The 16,365-nt window shown below is 47.2% G+C and overlaps 4 protein-coding genes across 4 annotated transcripts; 1 reads left to right on the top strand and 3 right to left on the bottom strand.

Moving 5' to 3' along the window:
* Positions 1 to 25: 25 nt before the first annotated feature.
* Positions 26 to 1,414, bottom strand: N7489_011215 (uncharacterized protein; the record flags this gene model as incomplete). The annotated part of the gene is made up of 2 exons (XM_056716964.1): positions 26 to 76; positions 131 to 1,414. 2 exons carry the CDS (start codon positions 1,412 to 1,414, stop codon positions 26 to 28), a joined length of 1,335 nt encoding a protein of 444 aa, XP_056564586.1.
* A 1,273-nt stretch (positions 1,415 to 2,687) lies between these two features.
* On the bottom strand, positions 2,688 to 4,152 carry N7489_011214 (acyl-CoA thioesterase; the record flags this gene model as incomplete). The annotated part of the gene is made up of 4 exons (XM_056716963.1): positions 2,688 to 3,069; positions 3,158 to 3,497; positions 3,596 to 4,013; positions 4,090 to 4,152. 4 exons carry the CDS (start codon positions 4,150 to 4,152, stop codon positions 2,688 to 2,690), a joined length of 1,203 nt encoding a protein of 400 aa, XP_056564585.1.
* Positions 4,153 to 6,210: 2,058 nt separating this feature from the next.
* N7489_011213 (uncharacterized protein) lies at positions 6,211 to 7,566 on the top strand (the record flags this gene model as incomplete). Its single annotated transcript, XM_056716962.1, has 2 exons — positions 6,211 to 6,521; positions 6,579 to 7,566. The coding sequence occupies 2 exons, from the start codon at positions 6,211 to 6,213 to the stop codon at positions 7,564 to 7,566; spliced, it is 1,299 nt and encodes a 432-aa protein (XP_056564584.1).
* A 1,386-nt stretch (positions 7,567 to 8,952) lies between these two features.
* Positions 8,953 to 9,656, bottom strand: N7489_011212 (uncharacterized protein; the record flags this gene model as incomplete). The annotated part of the gene is made up of 3 exons (XM_056716961.1): positions 8,953 to 9,138; positions 9,208 to 9,439; positions 9,502 to 9,656. Coding segments are annotated over 3 exons (573 nt in total), but the record flags the coding sequence as incomplete, so codon positions are not given.
* Between the last annotated feature and the right edge of the window lie 6,709 nt (positions 9,657 to 16,365).

Below are 16,365 nucleotides of genomic sequence, written 5' to 3'. Positions count from 1 at the left end.
AAATATACGACGTTTCTGCGATATTTCAAGCGCAGGTAAATGGCTTACTTACCGACCCCGACTGGAACTTATCAACCTGCGAAACATAGTCAGTACCCGCGCTCGGATGATGAAAGGGGAAAAGACTCACCAGTTCGGCGATGCTAGCATAGGTACCACATCCAAAAACAATCATACCAACCAGGAAGACCACACCATTTAGAATGGCTGGTTTTAAATTGTGCTTTTCATACCATGCACCCTCTTTCAAAAGCACATACCACATGACTGGTGGGATATAAAAAGAGAGACCAGACACGAACAAGGAAGAAATGACAGAGAGCAATTCGGAAAAGATGGGGATAGCCTCAGCAATGATCCAGGCTAGGATGGTAACAACAGAGACAAGACCAAGCCATGTACTCCATCCCTTCGCGGTGTTGACAAAGCGAACAACCGAGTCCCGGTATATTTTTCCGTGGATATATCGGCAGACAACGGTTGTATTGATAGACCCCGAAATGAAGATGACTGGAAGCGCTATGCCGAAGACAACCCTTGAGATAACGGGGCCCGCAGACAGCAAAGCAGGTGATTGCACCTCCTGCCCGACAAAGGCATAGATGATTGACCCTGTCAGGGTATAGATAACGATCTGGATACCACCTAGCCACCATAGTGTTTTGACATAATCCTTGGGGGTATGCATATCTTCCATGAAAGACGGCAGACAACCAGCAAAGGAATATGCGAAAACAATATTATTGGTGGCTACGATAGCGGCGGAGAAAGTGAGACCAGGCTTTGGCCAAGCAGACCAGGGCGACAGATCCGCAGCAAAGTCACCCGAACCATTCGAGCTCTGAATACCGGTGGCAACCATCGTAATCCCAATAGCCAAGATAATCGACGCGAAGTCGATATAGCCCAGTATCGCAATCTCAGCGAACGACGGAGGAATAGCGAGCAACATAAGGATTGCAGCAGATACAACGCTAAATATAACGGAACACGAACTGCTTTGAGTGATATTCTGGAACGCAATCGCGCCAGTCAAGCAATGCGACCCAATAACGAAGACAAGAAGAGCAACAAAGCTGCCGACGAACAGTTTTGATCCCAAACTTCCCATCAGAAGTCGGCCGACGTCTGCATAATGACCAACTTGTGGGTACCGCAGTTTGACTGCGCCGATGTTATAGCCCGCGTAGATTGCAACGAAGCCAAGTCCAATCGTTAGGATCACGCCTGCGACCATTCCGAGGGCGGCGAATGCGGATGGTAGGCCTAGGCTTCCCAGGGCGATTGCCTCAACTATCGAAATGACAGTGAGACGTTTCCAGCCTAAACGGCGGAATCGGGCATTTCCTTCTAATATTCCTTGTAACTCCGGATCGAAAAGGTTCTGGTCCTTGGGGAGACCTTCGCTGGCCATTGTCTCGAGATATCGTGGGCAGTGTATCGATTATTTAGTGAACCGTACGCCAGACTTGTATAGACGTAAGTGTAAGCTAACAAATGTAAATGTCGACGAAAAGCAGTCGAAACCAAAATGAAGAAAAGGCGGATCAGATAAGATCAAAGAGCCAAATCGACCGATGGTCGGACCTGCAAAGTGGATCTCGGGAGTAACCCCCTCAACATCATGACATTCTGGGAGTACATAGTGTGATGAAGGCTGTCTTGATGTGGAGCACAGTGGGGTTAGTCAAACCAATGTGTATCAATCATATTGATTGAGCCGTGGGGGGAGACTACTGATTCGCAAGATTCCTGGCGCTAGATTCGGTTCATTTATATTCGTCAGGTAACAAGCAGGTCGTGTCGGACCAAGCCGCAGGAGCAATGAGACAATGTCATCCACTAGGCTTATACTGGATAAGCACCGGGACTTTTCAAGGCCATTAGCAAAATTTTCGAAGTGCCAACCCCCAATTCCCGAAGATTGTACGTAATTGTCTCTCATAAACCCAGTTTGTGAAGAACATCTCTTGCTTTCCTGGTCATTTGGGAGGTAGAAATTTCTTATTCCGGTGAGATTGGCAAATGTGATAGCTGCTATTCAGTTTTCTTCTCTCCATTTTTTGTTTATGCGGCCCTCTTGATGTTTTCTCGGCAATAAATGCCAAATCCGATATCTGGACGCTCAAGGAGTTGAAGAGCACATGGGAAGCCCTGTAGGGCGGCACCTCGGGCGGACCCGTGTATTCACGTGATCTGATTTAAGTTCCAAGGTTCCAAGGTTCAGAAACCAAGCTAGCCTAGATAGGCATAGCGGACTGTTACTTGGTTGACTATATGTCCACCCGAGGAGCGCCATGTGCACAAACAAAACAATAACCTCATGCCATTGAGAGTGGAGTATGATATATATATGTCACTCACGAATGGTTGCTCGGCTGCTCTTGTGATACCCAACTTTAATCCCGTAGCAACTCTTCGTATGTCGGAAGTTGACAGTCTTGACAGGATCCGCACAGAAACTGCTGAGAGAACCTAATCTGAAAAAGGAAGCAATTCCATAAAATGATTCATGAGAGCAACGGGCAACGCCATGGCCAAGATCATATTCCAAATTCCCTCGCCCTTAGAACATTTCCTGCAATTGGCTGATAAAAGGACGAAACATCTGTTCATACGCCTGGAGCGCACCCATAATAGCGTCTATGGTATCATTCCCTTCCATGAAATTCTTCCCAGAAGACCCATCACAGTGCCGCCCAATCTCCCCAGCCAAGAAATAGACACCAGGAATCCCAGAAGTGGTACTCATTCCTGTCATTGCGGGCGGACAATAAGCCGCATCTCCGACGAGCGCGACACGACCGCGAGACCAACAAGCCAACTTGACAAGGTCCATACGCCCACAGTTTTTGCTCTGAAGCATCGCCCTGTGGACGGTTCTTGAACTTCTCTGAATCCTCCAGGATGCCAATATATGCTTGGGATACTACGCCTTCCGGTAGCTGCAACGACTTCTTAGGACTAGAATTGAGGGTGTCGCCTATCGCTCTGTCATCCGGAGACGGGCTTTTCAAAGTTTCACCTTCTCGGAGGGCACTTGGACACGTAAGACCCCCTGGGTCCGAACTGGTCAGCAATCCAGCGTAATCGGCACAAGGAACGTAGGCATTCTAGAGGGGAAGAGAAGATAGAGAAATATACCTCTTGGACACACGTGGCCACCAAGATCCCCTCGGGAGACCAGACCCTCTGAACCACCAGGGCACGATCATTGCCAGCCCACGGGCTTTCTCTTTCGGAACACATCCACTCATCCGCCCGCACAGCTTCGGGATGGTGGAAGTAAATTGTATGATTCAGACTAGCTGCCATGGCCATTTTGGTCCCGAACGCTTGACCCGCCACGTCGTGTACTTGAACTGCGGCGCCAATAAAATATGCGTCGGACATGTATGCCAGCGCCGCGAGCTGGGCCTGAGGACTTCTTTGCTGGATAGGGTCCTTGGCCCGCACCCAGTATCGGATCTGAGTGTTGACTAGGTCGTGAGATGTTTCTATTTATTATGTTAGATCTGAATAAAAGCAAGGAGGAAACTAACTTGAATCACGAATAGCGCCAGGGAAAAACTTACGATTCAGGATTTCCCCCAACGAGCCTCAAACGGCCCATCTACCCCCTTCCCATCCATCTCTGCTTGACCAGGCAGGGTCAAACCCTTGGGCATTTTTCTCCCATGTTCGAGTCTCCCTACTTTGCCAATGTTACCGTTATTACTGTACGTTCCCACGCGTACAAAGTTGACAATTGCCTCAGAGATCACACCGGCCTTCTGGGTGGCGTGGACAGTCCTCGTGATGAAGCTTTTCCCATCGCGTGTACGCTCAACACGATATTCAATCGGTCGCTTTGGATTACCGGGGCTGACGAAGCCGCAGTGGAGAGAGTGGGCAATGTAGTCGCTCGGGACGGTCTTTTGGGCGGCCACAAGACAATGGGCAACAGTTGATCCGCCGTAGACTCCATAGCCGCCCGCGAAACTCCACAGCGGTTGGGCGTTAGTGAAGGTATCCTAAATAAGAAATTTACTACTTTAGAGAGACAGATGACCAAGTAAAAAGCAAAAGAAAATAAAGAAAGAGGTGTACCGGTTCCGAAGGAATTGGCGTCAGTTCGACAGCCTTCTCAAGAGGAATGGTGTATTTGTCCATTAGTGCTGATTGGACGAATGTGCTACTCGAATCTCAGAGTGCTTGGCTATGGCCATTGGGGGATGAATACCCTTGAGAGAATCCCAACAAAGAGAATCGTAGAACAAAGTACCGCACCATGTGACCACGGGCCCTGATCCCTGTCTCACGTCCCCTAATTTGCCCTTGTCTACCTAACTCGTACCTAAATCCCTGCTCTCTCTATCGTCCATCGTTGACCACGCTACTACCAGACACGAACGACACGTATACGTATACGATACCGACGGTGTGACGGTACACCCGCTCGTTTGCAGGGACCTCCGGACCTACTAAACCCGGTCAACCATATAACAGAGTGCGGAGGAGGATAAGCAGGCAGGGACGCCCTGCCTGCCTGCTATCCTCTCTACATTGTGTGCCCACAGACGGTCCATGCTTGGGTCGACATGTATCTTCGCCCCTGATTTCTTCCGTCGGCCTTGACGGCTTTCCCGGGTGCTATGTACATATGCCATGCAACTTCTCACCCCCGTTCTGCCCACCCGTTCTCGCTTTCTGATGCTATGGGAGCATGCCCTCTACGGACCTGTGAGAACTGCCGGCACCGGCGCCGATCAGCTTCTGCGACGGCCGGAGAGCCGCAGAATCACAGGATTCTCGAAATTCTCAAAATTATAAGCGCCAAGAAATTCAGGCGGTTACACCCAGCCCCCGGCGCCAATGATTTGGGACTGTTCTCAACCGGACACTTGCAATGAACGTGGTCATGGGACGTCGTGTTTCAGCTCTTCCAAATTTGAGAAACTGTTCACTTTGTTGTTTTCAACCACGACAGTCTGCCTTCTTTTCAGCATCACCTCGGTTTCAGCCAACGACCACTACCCTTCCGTTTCGCATCGTTCGCACGGTCACGAGTCTCTCCGACCAAATGATAACACCAAATCCTGATCACGAGCACTTTTTCCGTTATACTAGTGGACGATAGCTCTAAGATAAAGGAAAGCAGCTTAGGGATAGGTATAAGGCCTTTAATGTTGCTGAGCTGCAAAGCCGCGCGGCCAAAGCCGTTCGATCAGAGAGCTGTATCTCTATAACGAAGCTAGCCGAGGGAGGATATAATATGGTCTTCTATTTGATTATATATGATAGAAAAAGAGTGCTTGCTCGTATACCAAACCCTAATGCCGGCCCAGCGTTCTATATAACTGCATCCGAAGTTGCTACCATAGAGCTTGTAAGTTCACCTGAAACCAGTTAGTCGCAAGGGCGGCTAGTTCATGCTCAACCTAGGCTCGAGATTTCCTTCAAATTGCCGTGCCTCGAATTTTTGATTAGAGTGCCTCATGAAACAACGCCGTTGGCTCGGAATACATCATTATTCTTTGACCACCACGTCCTTGAGACCAGGGACATTCAGCGAACTCACTGATTTTGGCCCAGCTGTCACAATATCACAACAGCTGAAGCCGTTGTGGCCACTCCAGGAGGGTGAACTTTAATGTTAATCGGCAAATGTGACATTTGACTGCCAAGAATATTACTGCCTCTGCACTTATCTTTTTCTTCTCTCTGCTGTTCTTCCATCTAGAGCTCATCTCGGATTTTACCTGGGACGTCCAAAAGAAGAAAGAAGCGAGTGGGCATGGATCAGGCCGTTGTGCCTGCGACATCTGGACTGTCTTCCATTCCATGGCGGTGTATGGTAATTAACAATGACCCATTTGAAGCAGAATCCCAATACACGTAAATACGTGTAAATACATTAAATACTGCGATACAGCTAAGCTGGGGTTAGTTTTGAACTAGCCATATATGGATTAGTGCTCTTTCGGGTACGAGCCGAGAACCAAAGCGTGTGTATCTGAGGACGTCGATCCTGCATACATGTACCTACATGTAGGTATGTACATATATGTATGTATCGGTCTCGTCTCCGACGTGTTGCTTGTACTCCGTCGGGCGGATGATGAACATGTGAAATGTTGAATGTGACTGATTTCCACTTCAAAAAAGTGGGAGATAACCTTAGATTGACCTTTAGTCCGTTAATTTATTCGACTTTGATTGATATATCAAATGGCTCTTCTATCCCTTCTGCTTTCGCCATGGGCTATAATCCTGGCCATCCCCGTGTGGGTCGCTCTCTACTACATATACCCTTATCTAGTATCGTATGGGCACTTAAGTCGAGTTCCGGGCCCTTTTGTTGCCAAATTCAGCAACATATGGGTCGGATTAAGCGCCAAACGTGGCCAGAAATATGCCGCAGTCGACGCGGCGCACCGAAAATACGGCAAGGTCATCCGTATTGGCTTCAACCATGTGTCCATCGCCGATGAACGGGCACTGAACGTTGTTTACGGCCACGGAAACGGCTTCCTCAAGGAGTAAGTCATGCTTTCTACCCGGGTTGGGATCTCTTAACGCTAACGAAAAATGTCTAGTCACTATTATGAAGCCTTCGTGGCGCGAACCCCGGGCATGTTCAATGTTCGCGACCGCGCCGAACACACGCGAAAACGGAAGATTATATCCCACGCCTTCTCTCCCAGGTCGGTCGCCGAGTTCGAACCCCTCATGGCGGAAAACCTACACCGATGGATAAACCAGCTAGACCGGATCGCGGCTTCTCAGCCGCAACGCAATGGGAAGGAATTTGCTCGATACAACGCGATGCCCTGGTTCAGCTACCTTGCCTTTGACATAATCGGAGACCTGGCATTTGGTTCACCATTTGGAATGGTAAACAAGGGCAAAGACGAGACTGAGACCCAGCTCGTGTCTGGAGGACCCATTTCATACACTCCGGCGGTTGACGTGTTGAATAGACGAGGCGAGGTCTCTTCGACGCTGGGTCTCCTCCCAGCACTGCGTCCATGGGCTCGGTACCTCCCTGATCCGTTTTTCACCAAAGGCATAGCGGCCGTGGAGAACCTGACTGGGATTGCTGTCGCCGCTGTCGCGTCACGGCTGGATGCTGCGGAGAAGGGAATGGTCGACTCGCGCAACGATATTCTTTCGCGCTTGTTACAAGCAAAGGATGCTAATGGAAGGCCAATGCAGCGGGATGAGCTCATAGCAGAGGCTCTGACGCAACTTATCGCTGGCTCGGACACAATATCCAATACGGCCTGCGGGATCTTTTACTGGATCCTGCACGGTGAGCGCAGTGCGCCGGGCACGATAATTCCTCGTCTGCAAAAGGAGCTAGACCAAGCAATTGGACCTGAGGCAAAGATTGCATCTTATTGTCAAATCAAAGGTCTCCCATTCCTGCGAAGATGTATTGATGAGGCGATGCGACTGCATTCTACTTCAGCTATTGGTCTGCCACGTTTGGTCGCTGACCATAGCCCGGGTGTCGATCTCGATGGCTTCCATTTCCCCCTGGGACGGTACTTTCGGTACCCTCGTACACTATCCATCACATGAAGAATATTTGGGGAGACGACGTCGAAGAATTCAAGCCTGACCGCTGGTTGAACCTAACTGCGCGACAGAAAACTGCTTTCAACCCATTCTCACATGGCCCCCGGGCATGTGTCGGACAGAACGTTGCCATAATGGAGCTGCAGCTGATTATTGGAACTTTGTTTCATCGATACGAGTTCGCATTATACCAGCCAATCATGGAATCACACGAAGGATTCTCGAAAAAGCCCAAGGAGTGCCAGGCAGGTCTCAGATTGAGAGAATACAGTTGATCTCCCGCACTCCCGAATGTATATATGGATCTGATAGGAGTGAATGGATTAGATCCACAACGGCAGCATGTCAATATTTGTTTAACCAATTCAGATCACATTGCCGGAGGACATGTCTTTAAGCGATGAAAATTCCTGATCAATACCCCATTCGTTACAAGCCCAGGACTTTGTAGAAACCTGAGATGCCTGCGCCATATGAATCTCTGTGCTATTCCCTGCTATTGAAGTCACACAATCTTCTTGCTCAACCCTATCTGCAACATATTGCTTCAAGATGTTTAGGGACCACCGGCTCACAGGCTCGGCTTTGCCTCCACATTGAATATGAGAGACAGCCGTTCCATGAGAACAATTATGCTGCCCACATCATCCAAATGGGCTACGAACTCAGCCAGTGTCACCGCGGCAAAGGAACAAAGCACGTTTTCGTAAGCAGGATGGACATGAGTGGTCAAATCTGACATGAAGAGAAATAGGATTCTGAACCATTGCGGTTTGCATATGCCTGCGCTACCTGATTCTGGCACGTCGGGCACTCCAACATATGAACGATACCCAACCTGAAGAAACGACAACCTCGAGAACTACACCAGAGGAATCAAGCCTCCCGTTAATCCGGTTCGCGATTAACCAGTCGCATCAACTCTTGAATAGATAAGCCCACTAACTCTCGAACGGCGAAAATCATTGAGCAACCTTGGCTTGCTATTACACAGATAACTTCCACTACTCCACTTCAAGTCTTCAATCCAACTTAGATGCTTTATCAGATCCCAGATCCAATTCATCGTGTTGTGGCATGGGGTCTAGCAGTAAGATAAATTGAACTAAGTACAAAAGACTGGAGTATGTGTGGGGCCAGACTTTATATCCGTTGCTGTGGGTAATATAAGGAAGGGTCTACTCGGGTATAACATCTAAAAGTGAGATCTGCTAGGTGGTATCGATTTATCAACTTGTTTCGTGAAAATGACCAAATACATCACTGCGTAAGATGCGGCAGCACCGCCAAACCTTAGAAGATCAACCTCACCACCGTCGATATCCGATAAAACACAACCAAACTAACTCCAAGCCATTTGCCGAACCAAAGAAAAGAAGGAACTCCAGCTTACACCGTATTCCCTGCTGGATCGCCGAGAAAATATTCAGCGAGGGTTATGAACGTTTTGGATGCCGACGTCCGGTCGGATACTTCGTACAGCTCAGAAGAGCGCACGACAAGGGATTGTGAACCCTCATCGAAATAGGCCTCCAACACGCGTGCACGCTTGCCGGCCAATGAGACGAGTAGAACCTGTAGAATACCCAGTCAGCAACACACAAACATATAATAGAATAGGGAAAAAGGATCATGAAGAATTACCGGTGCTATATTATGGTGTAGCAAGCGAATCTTTCTCAATTGACCCAACATTAGGCGAAGGATGATCAAGAGCTCTCCACGAAAACAAGTTTCATTGTCCGCCTCCAAGTCGTTGTATATGACTGCTTTAAAATGCGGATATTGGCCCCCAGCAACATCTGCCGTGTCAAAAGCGCCAAATTCGGGAGCATCGTACTGATACAGGCTCCCGAAAGGGGTATAGTCACCAGGACTATCGACTAGTGTTAGATATGATGAGCCGATAGAGATAGTTCCAAGTAAGCGTGGACTTACTCCTTCGAACGCCAAGGCGCACTATCGAGGAAATCTACATCATGGAAGGCATAAGATTCCCAGAAGATATGAGTGGCATATGCTTCTTGGTATGGGTCTTCAGAAGCAGTACCATCAGATGAAGGCTGACAGACCGGATCTTGGCCTGCACCCCCCTGCAGGCCTCACCGCCTCCGTCAGTCTACTGGTGATCCTTCGGTCCGAGGTTGATAGGTATGACTTCAGACGGCCTAGGACTGATGAATTCTTGATGGAAAAGACAGTTTACTGATGGCAAACGAAGAACTGCAGGATGCTTGATTCCTATGAAAAGAATATGGATAAGGATGGGAAAGAGGGGTCAGCCCGCTCAGCAAAGGCGGCAACATGCGGCGGTCAGATATGACTAGCAATTTCTTTTTCTTTTTTTTAAATATCCTTCCCTTAGAGATCCCCCTAGAGTTGGATAGCGCCCCCGCCATCCTATAAAGCAAAGCAAAGCAGAAAAAATGAACGGCTAAAAGATGACGCGGAAGGTAATTTGTATCCGAGAATTTTAAGGTCATATGCCCTAGGATTTGTTGTTGCCGCCTATGCTTCCCTTCTTATTTGTGTAGGCGTCATCTAGTAGGCGAGCGGGAGTCGGGGTGGATTGATTGGAAATATCTTCGTTATCCTCGTTGTCCTCGTTGTCCTCGTTATCCTCGTTGTCCTCAGTTTCTTTAGTAGTCATAGTATCTCTGTTACTATCGATAACCGGTGTGGGATAAGGATTCAGACACGCTCCCACCGCGTTATAATCTACTTAGACATTTGCTATTACGGCCGATAAGATTTGCTTGGCTAGGATATCTGACCGTCCGGATAATCGGTTGTTCAACTGCTCTAGTTTTTTGTGTACTTCCGTCTACGCTTCGATAACATCCTTATAGGTCCGGATGATAGCTTATACCTAGGGTGTTTGTAAGGTGTGAGCCCGTCGTATAACTCCCTAAGCGGTCTTCGAAATAGTATCAATTTTGTTATAATCTCGTAGGATGGTTAGGTCAATTGAACCAATTACTATTCGGATAGTAGCCGTCGGAGATATCCACACCTTAACTTTTTCACGCGATTCGAGACCTCCGTGTGGCGGGATATCCTTTCGTGGATTAGAGCTCTCATTAGGGGATATGTTCGAACCCGTAAGATCAATTGTGTATAAAGTGTTCGCTCTTTTTCTTATAGAATTAGGGTGGGAACTAGGAGTCTTCCTCTTCGATAGGGATGCGGAGATCGGAGCCACCGATACTTCGTGCGTCGGCCGTTTAGATATATCTATTATTACGTACGTCCCCTCTGTTTTAGTACGTAGTCGGAGGTGATACGTCTTAATATATTGCTAGCTTATTTACGACCACTCGACCTTCGGAATGGATTCCGGGCGATCCATACTTAACATAGCCTTTAGCCCGCTTTGCGACTGCAATCTAGCGATATTAGGCAACTTCGTTAGAGTGATCCCGTCGTGCTAGAGTATGGCAACTAGGTCTGTGTGATTGAACTGGAAGTTATATCCACCACTATCGATATCCAAATGTAGCATATTGTCTACGATAGTGGTAGGAGTAGGAGTAAGAAATTGGCCGAATCGCAAACCTCGTGTCGGTAGACTTTCGTGTCACGTTTTCTTATTAAGGAGCTAAAGAAAATGGCGCCACCTAGATCCGGTGAACACGTAATAATCTGCGTATACCGGCAAAAAAGGCAGACCGAAAGCCTATAGGATGACTAGTTCGCCTATTGGCCAACGGTTAGGCTTAACATCTCTAGCCGAATCGAAATTAGCGGGCCACTATAACCCTCGTTAGCGGCCCGTAAAGTTAGCTATAAGGAGAAGGACGACTAATACGTCCGACAGACGGACGTCTATAGGTGGTGCCACGAACTCTCTATTCTCATTATAAATGATTCGATCGTGATAGGGGAGATTACCTCGGTCCCGCTCTTTAGGCCGCGTAAGCATCTATTACGTCTATCGATTCGTGCCAATTAGGTGGGTGACGTATTCGTGTATCTTCTCCGGCTAGTAGAGCCCCTTTCGTTCGTTAGGATTTGTAGGTTACGAAGGGATAGGCGGCTTAGGACCTATAGTAGTAGGATGATATGGTTGGATTTAACGGGGATATGATACGAAGAACGTAGGATTTTTAAGGGGAAGGTAATATATATAAGAGGCAACTACTTAAGACCACTAAAAGTGGAGACGAAATAGTTGATGATTATAGGATACGAAGAAAGAAGAGAGGGGAGGGGGAGGGGAAGAGGGGAAATAAGGAAGAGAAGGATGTAGGTGGTAGGGGAAGACTTCGCCTAGGCTAGAAGGGGTTGTTAACTCGTGAATCGCTTAGATTTGATATATATTGTAGCAATAAAAGTGAGAGAACAATTAGACGGAAGGACTCTATATCATATATATAATATATGTTTTCGTGCTTTATAAATCATAAGTTTATAGCCGCGTTCTCTCTTCCCTATTTCTTTTTTTTCTTTATATAGGCTAGCGGAGGTCGATTAATCTCTGCCCTACTAGCAAAGCTATAGATATAGCTGACCTCTTAATTTAGTACGGTGGTATAACCTAGGGTTCTTAGTGGAGACGTTGGCTCTCCGGCGTCCTTTAGAAGTGTAGATCCTCAAGCTCCCTCCGGAAATAGGGACGTAGATCATTAAGATAGTACCGGCTTATCTTTCCTCCGTATAACCGGCTGATCATGGCCGTGACATTCCCCGGGTTAATTTTGACTAGCTTCCTTGGTCCGAACCATTTTGGGGTTATCTTATCTTTACTCACTTTCTCGTGTCGAAGGTCTCGTACTAGCACTAGATCCCCCTCTTAGAAAGTCTCCCGATGAGTATTGGACTTAGCTCTCTCTTTTTCATCCGCTAGTGCGTTAGTTAGAGAGATCGCCTCTATACTCTCCTACCGACGTTCGCCCCGATATATATCGTATAGTTAGAGAAGATGTCTAGGAACTGGGTCGGCTGATATCCAATCTTCTTTTGTGGCAAGACAGACGATGCCTAGGTTATACTGTTTGGATGACGGATTGAACCCGAGAAATAGTTCAGCGGGCGTGAAACTATACACGCGAACTAAACGTGTGTTTATAGTAGGCATTATCTCTCGTAAGATATCGCTCTATTTTGCTAAGCGATTCGGATCCCCGTAACATCCCTTCCTTAGGACGGATACCACTAGTTGTACTAATCTTTCTACTATCCCGATAGACTTCGGATGGTACACCGGGGCTATATAGTAATATACTCTATTTCTTGCCTATATCTCGATCACATTGTCTGCGATGAAATGCGGACTATTATCACTATAGACGTTAGCTGGCTATCCGAATATTAGTGTAAAGACGTGCTCGAAGAAGAATTCGATATCCTTTCCCCCTACTCCCTCGGTAGGCTAAGCCTATATAAAACGGGAGAAATAGTCTATAACTATAAGGATATATTTAGCGCCGGTCGTACACTGTGGTTTGATAGGGCCTAAGAAATCCATCCTAATTATATTCAATGGCTCTAACTCCTAGATTCTTCGAGAGGGACCGGAGGGCGGTTTCTTAGAAAAGAACTAGTATATATCACATATACGAATCTAGTTAACGACGTCAGACGCGCGTTTCGGCTAGTATGCTAGTCTAACCATCCGATCGGTGGTCAGGGATACTACGTAGTGTCTATAATGATCATGGAAAGCTCGTAGAGTGTCCTCGATCTCGTGTTCTAGTAAGTAAGGCGACCATATGCCATTCTTCTCCCGGTATATCAAAATCCCTGGCCGCTACGGATATAGTCTAAGCCGCTTAGACTGCTATAGACTCAAACGCCTCTGAACCCGAGATATGTTTAATAGAGCTTCCTTCTTATCCCGTAGGGTCTTAATAACTCCCCGATATATGGGTGATTTCCTAAAGGGTGCCCACTGATCCGCTTGCTCCTATTCGTTCTATAGTCTCTAAAGCATTAGTATAGGTCGCGTTAGCCCGTTAATCTCGGGGAGCTTATCCTATCTTTCGCCACCAGTTTCGGTGTCTTACGCTATATAGGCTAAGTCTAGCACGCGGTCTTCCGCGTATGGTATAGACGTTAACCGAGTAGGCATCCGGCTAAGACTATCTGCTAGACTAATAATCGGATCTATATTCGGACGATGATTGATAATGTAGTCGTACTCGCTAAGCCTGCTCTCCTATTATATGATTCGTGAATTGCCTTCCGACCCTTTTGTTAGGATCGTTTTCAGTACGCTATAGTCTGAATATATTATGATAGGGAATTTGCTTCCTATAATCATCTATCGGACTTCCGCTATACATTTAACCACTGCCAGGCATTCCCTTTCCGGGTTCGAGTATCTCGTCTCTACGTTAGAGAGCCTAAATAATAGGAATATCACGATTCGCTCGGCATCTCGGTGTTCCGGGCTAGCTACTGTTCCTTCCTTTACCCTATAAAGCTAGAAGAGGACTCCTCCTAACCCCGTGGCCGAGGCGTCTGTAGCTAGATGGAACTAGATAGTGTAGTCTGTCCCTACGTATGCATTTGACGCTATAGCTGCCTTGACGGCGTCAAACGACTTATGACATTCTTCTGTCTATTCCCACTCCTTTTCTGTCTATATTGTTCGAATAGTCTTAGGCGGTTCAATCGATACGTCTATCGGAGATTTCTTCTTCGGAGGTCTTTTCTTTTTCGTTAGGTCACCGTCGTAGTCTTCTAGGTTAGGCGGAGCCTCTTTAGTCTTATACGGCTTCGTAGGTACCTTCTTAAGGTAGGCCCCCTTTATAACCATAACGTGCTCGGCTCTCCCCGGGATGAACCTTCGTAGGAACGGGGTTAGCCAGAGGAACCCGTTAAGCTCTTCTCGATTTATCGGGGTCGGCTAATCCCGGATCTTCTCCCGATGCTTGACTGATGGTCTGATTCCTTCCTTGCTTCCTTCGAAACCTACCGCTTCTAGCGACGACTCGAAGACTCGGACCTTCTTTTCGGCTAGGTACACTGGACCGAAAATCACCCGTGGGAAGTACTTCTCGTGTAGGAAGGTGAGATTCGGAAAGGATCGCATGGTTTGTATTGAGTTGGCTTTGCCAACGACTAAGTACTGCGGAATACGGTAACGATAGTGTACATAAGTGCAGAAACGGATCCATATGGATCCGGCCACTAAGGCATAAGACATGTTTACATAAGGAAATGGGCTTCTGGGATCACAAAGGTATATATCGCGTCGAACGATACTGCTAATCCCATATAGTCGTCTATAAACGGGCTAAAACCGACGTCTCTATGATCCCCGATTATGGTATCGAACCTCTCTAGATCATCATTGCTAGGTAAAGGCCCAAAGACTAGGTCCGTGAATTGCGCGTATATATATATAGTAGTCTTCAGACCTATGCCTATCCTACGGTATGCGTATTGACCATATAGAGTGATAACCGTAGCTTTATATTCGTCCCCTGGCTTAATAGGGACCGCCTAGTATCTGTAGGATACGTTAGCCGAGAAATACACCCTATACTTGGCCTTCAGAACGATATTAATAACCTCGTCTAAGCTGTGGACTGGATATGAACATCCCGTCGTCCACTTGTTGATAGGAATAAAGTTATGTACGATGCGGAGATCTCCCGGCGTCTTCTTAGGCACGAATTTAGTCTGAGCTCCCTATTGGGATACTATCCGATAAAGGATCCCTGCCTCCTCTATGTCCGGGAAAGCTTTCGTAGCGAAATCTCGTTCCGCCTAGGTGTACCTTTTCATTTTAGCCTTCACGGGCTTTAATCCTGGTATTAGATCAATCGAGTGCTCGATCAAATCCGTGGCTCGTATATCTCTAACCGACTTAGCAAAACAGTCACGCCACGTGTATAGTAAACGGCGCACGTTAGCCCTACGTGCCTTAGTGTCCGCCATTTCACCGATAACTAGCTCGGTTATCTAGAACTAACGGTCAATATAATCCTAGGGCTCTTGACTAATCTCGCGTATGACCGGACGACGTTTAGTGGGAAATCGTCCGACCTCGTTCAAACGGAAGGGTATGATTCTATCTAAGTTCGAGCTCTTTTCTTAGAGCGCGGCTATCACTATCTGATCCCTCTAGTTTCTTAGCCGCCGTATATAATTAGTGTGATATTCCTTCTATAGGATTTCCGCCTTATTAGGGTTACCTTTAGCTATATCTAGGACCTCTAGACGATGTTAGGGGTATAAATAGGTGGTAGGATCCACCTAGAATGATACTACTATATGCACTAAATCTGCTACTAGACCCGGGGTCGGTCGTATGATATTTATCTCGTCCTTATCGCCACTCCCGGCGGTCTTTTTATCGATCTGGTCTGACTAGTGCACCCGTTTATTTTTATTTTTCATTCTCATTTTTATCTTCGTCTAATGATATGAATGCTCTTCTTCGATTGGATCGCTAAATGTATAGTGTTTCTTAACGGCACGTTAATCTACCCCGCATTCCGCGGAGCCCCCTGAATTACTCGAACGTCTACCCTATCCGATCGGAGGTGATTCTTCGGGGCAATTAGAAACCCTCCTAGTCGGAGAGTTCCTCGACGTCTTATCCTAGATCGTCGATCACACGCTGAAGGATGTTATCCACTCCCTCTTTATCTATATAAATGACGGGCAGTTCTTCGAGATATTCAATCGGAGCTAGTTCTATATCGAGCGTTATAGGTATTCCGTCGGATCCTCGGATAGTCACACGTCCCTTTCTATAGTCCACTACGTATCTGATATGTCTTATCTAGCGGACTCCGAGAAGTAGGTCGTATATGTTTATATTGATAATGTAACACTTTATATATACGC

Source organism: Penicillium chrysogenum, assembly GCF_028827035.1.
Source record: "Penicillium chrysogenum strain IBT 35668 chromosome Unknown utg000005l_segment0_segment0, whole genome shotgun sequence".
In the NCBI taxonomy this organism is placed as follows: domain Eukaryota; kingdom Fungi; phylum Ascomycota; class Eurotiomycetes; order Eurotiales; family Aspergillaceae; genus Penicillium; species Penicillium chrysogenum.
The sequence above is the reverse complement of the archived record's forward strand: the minus strand, read 5'-3'. Positions and strand labels throughout refer to the sequence as shown.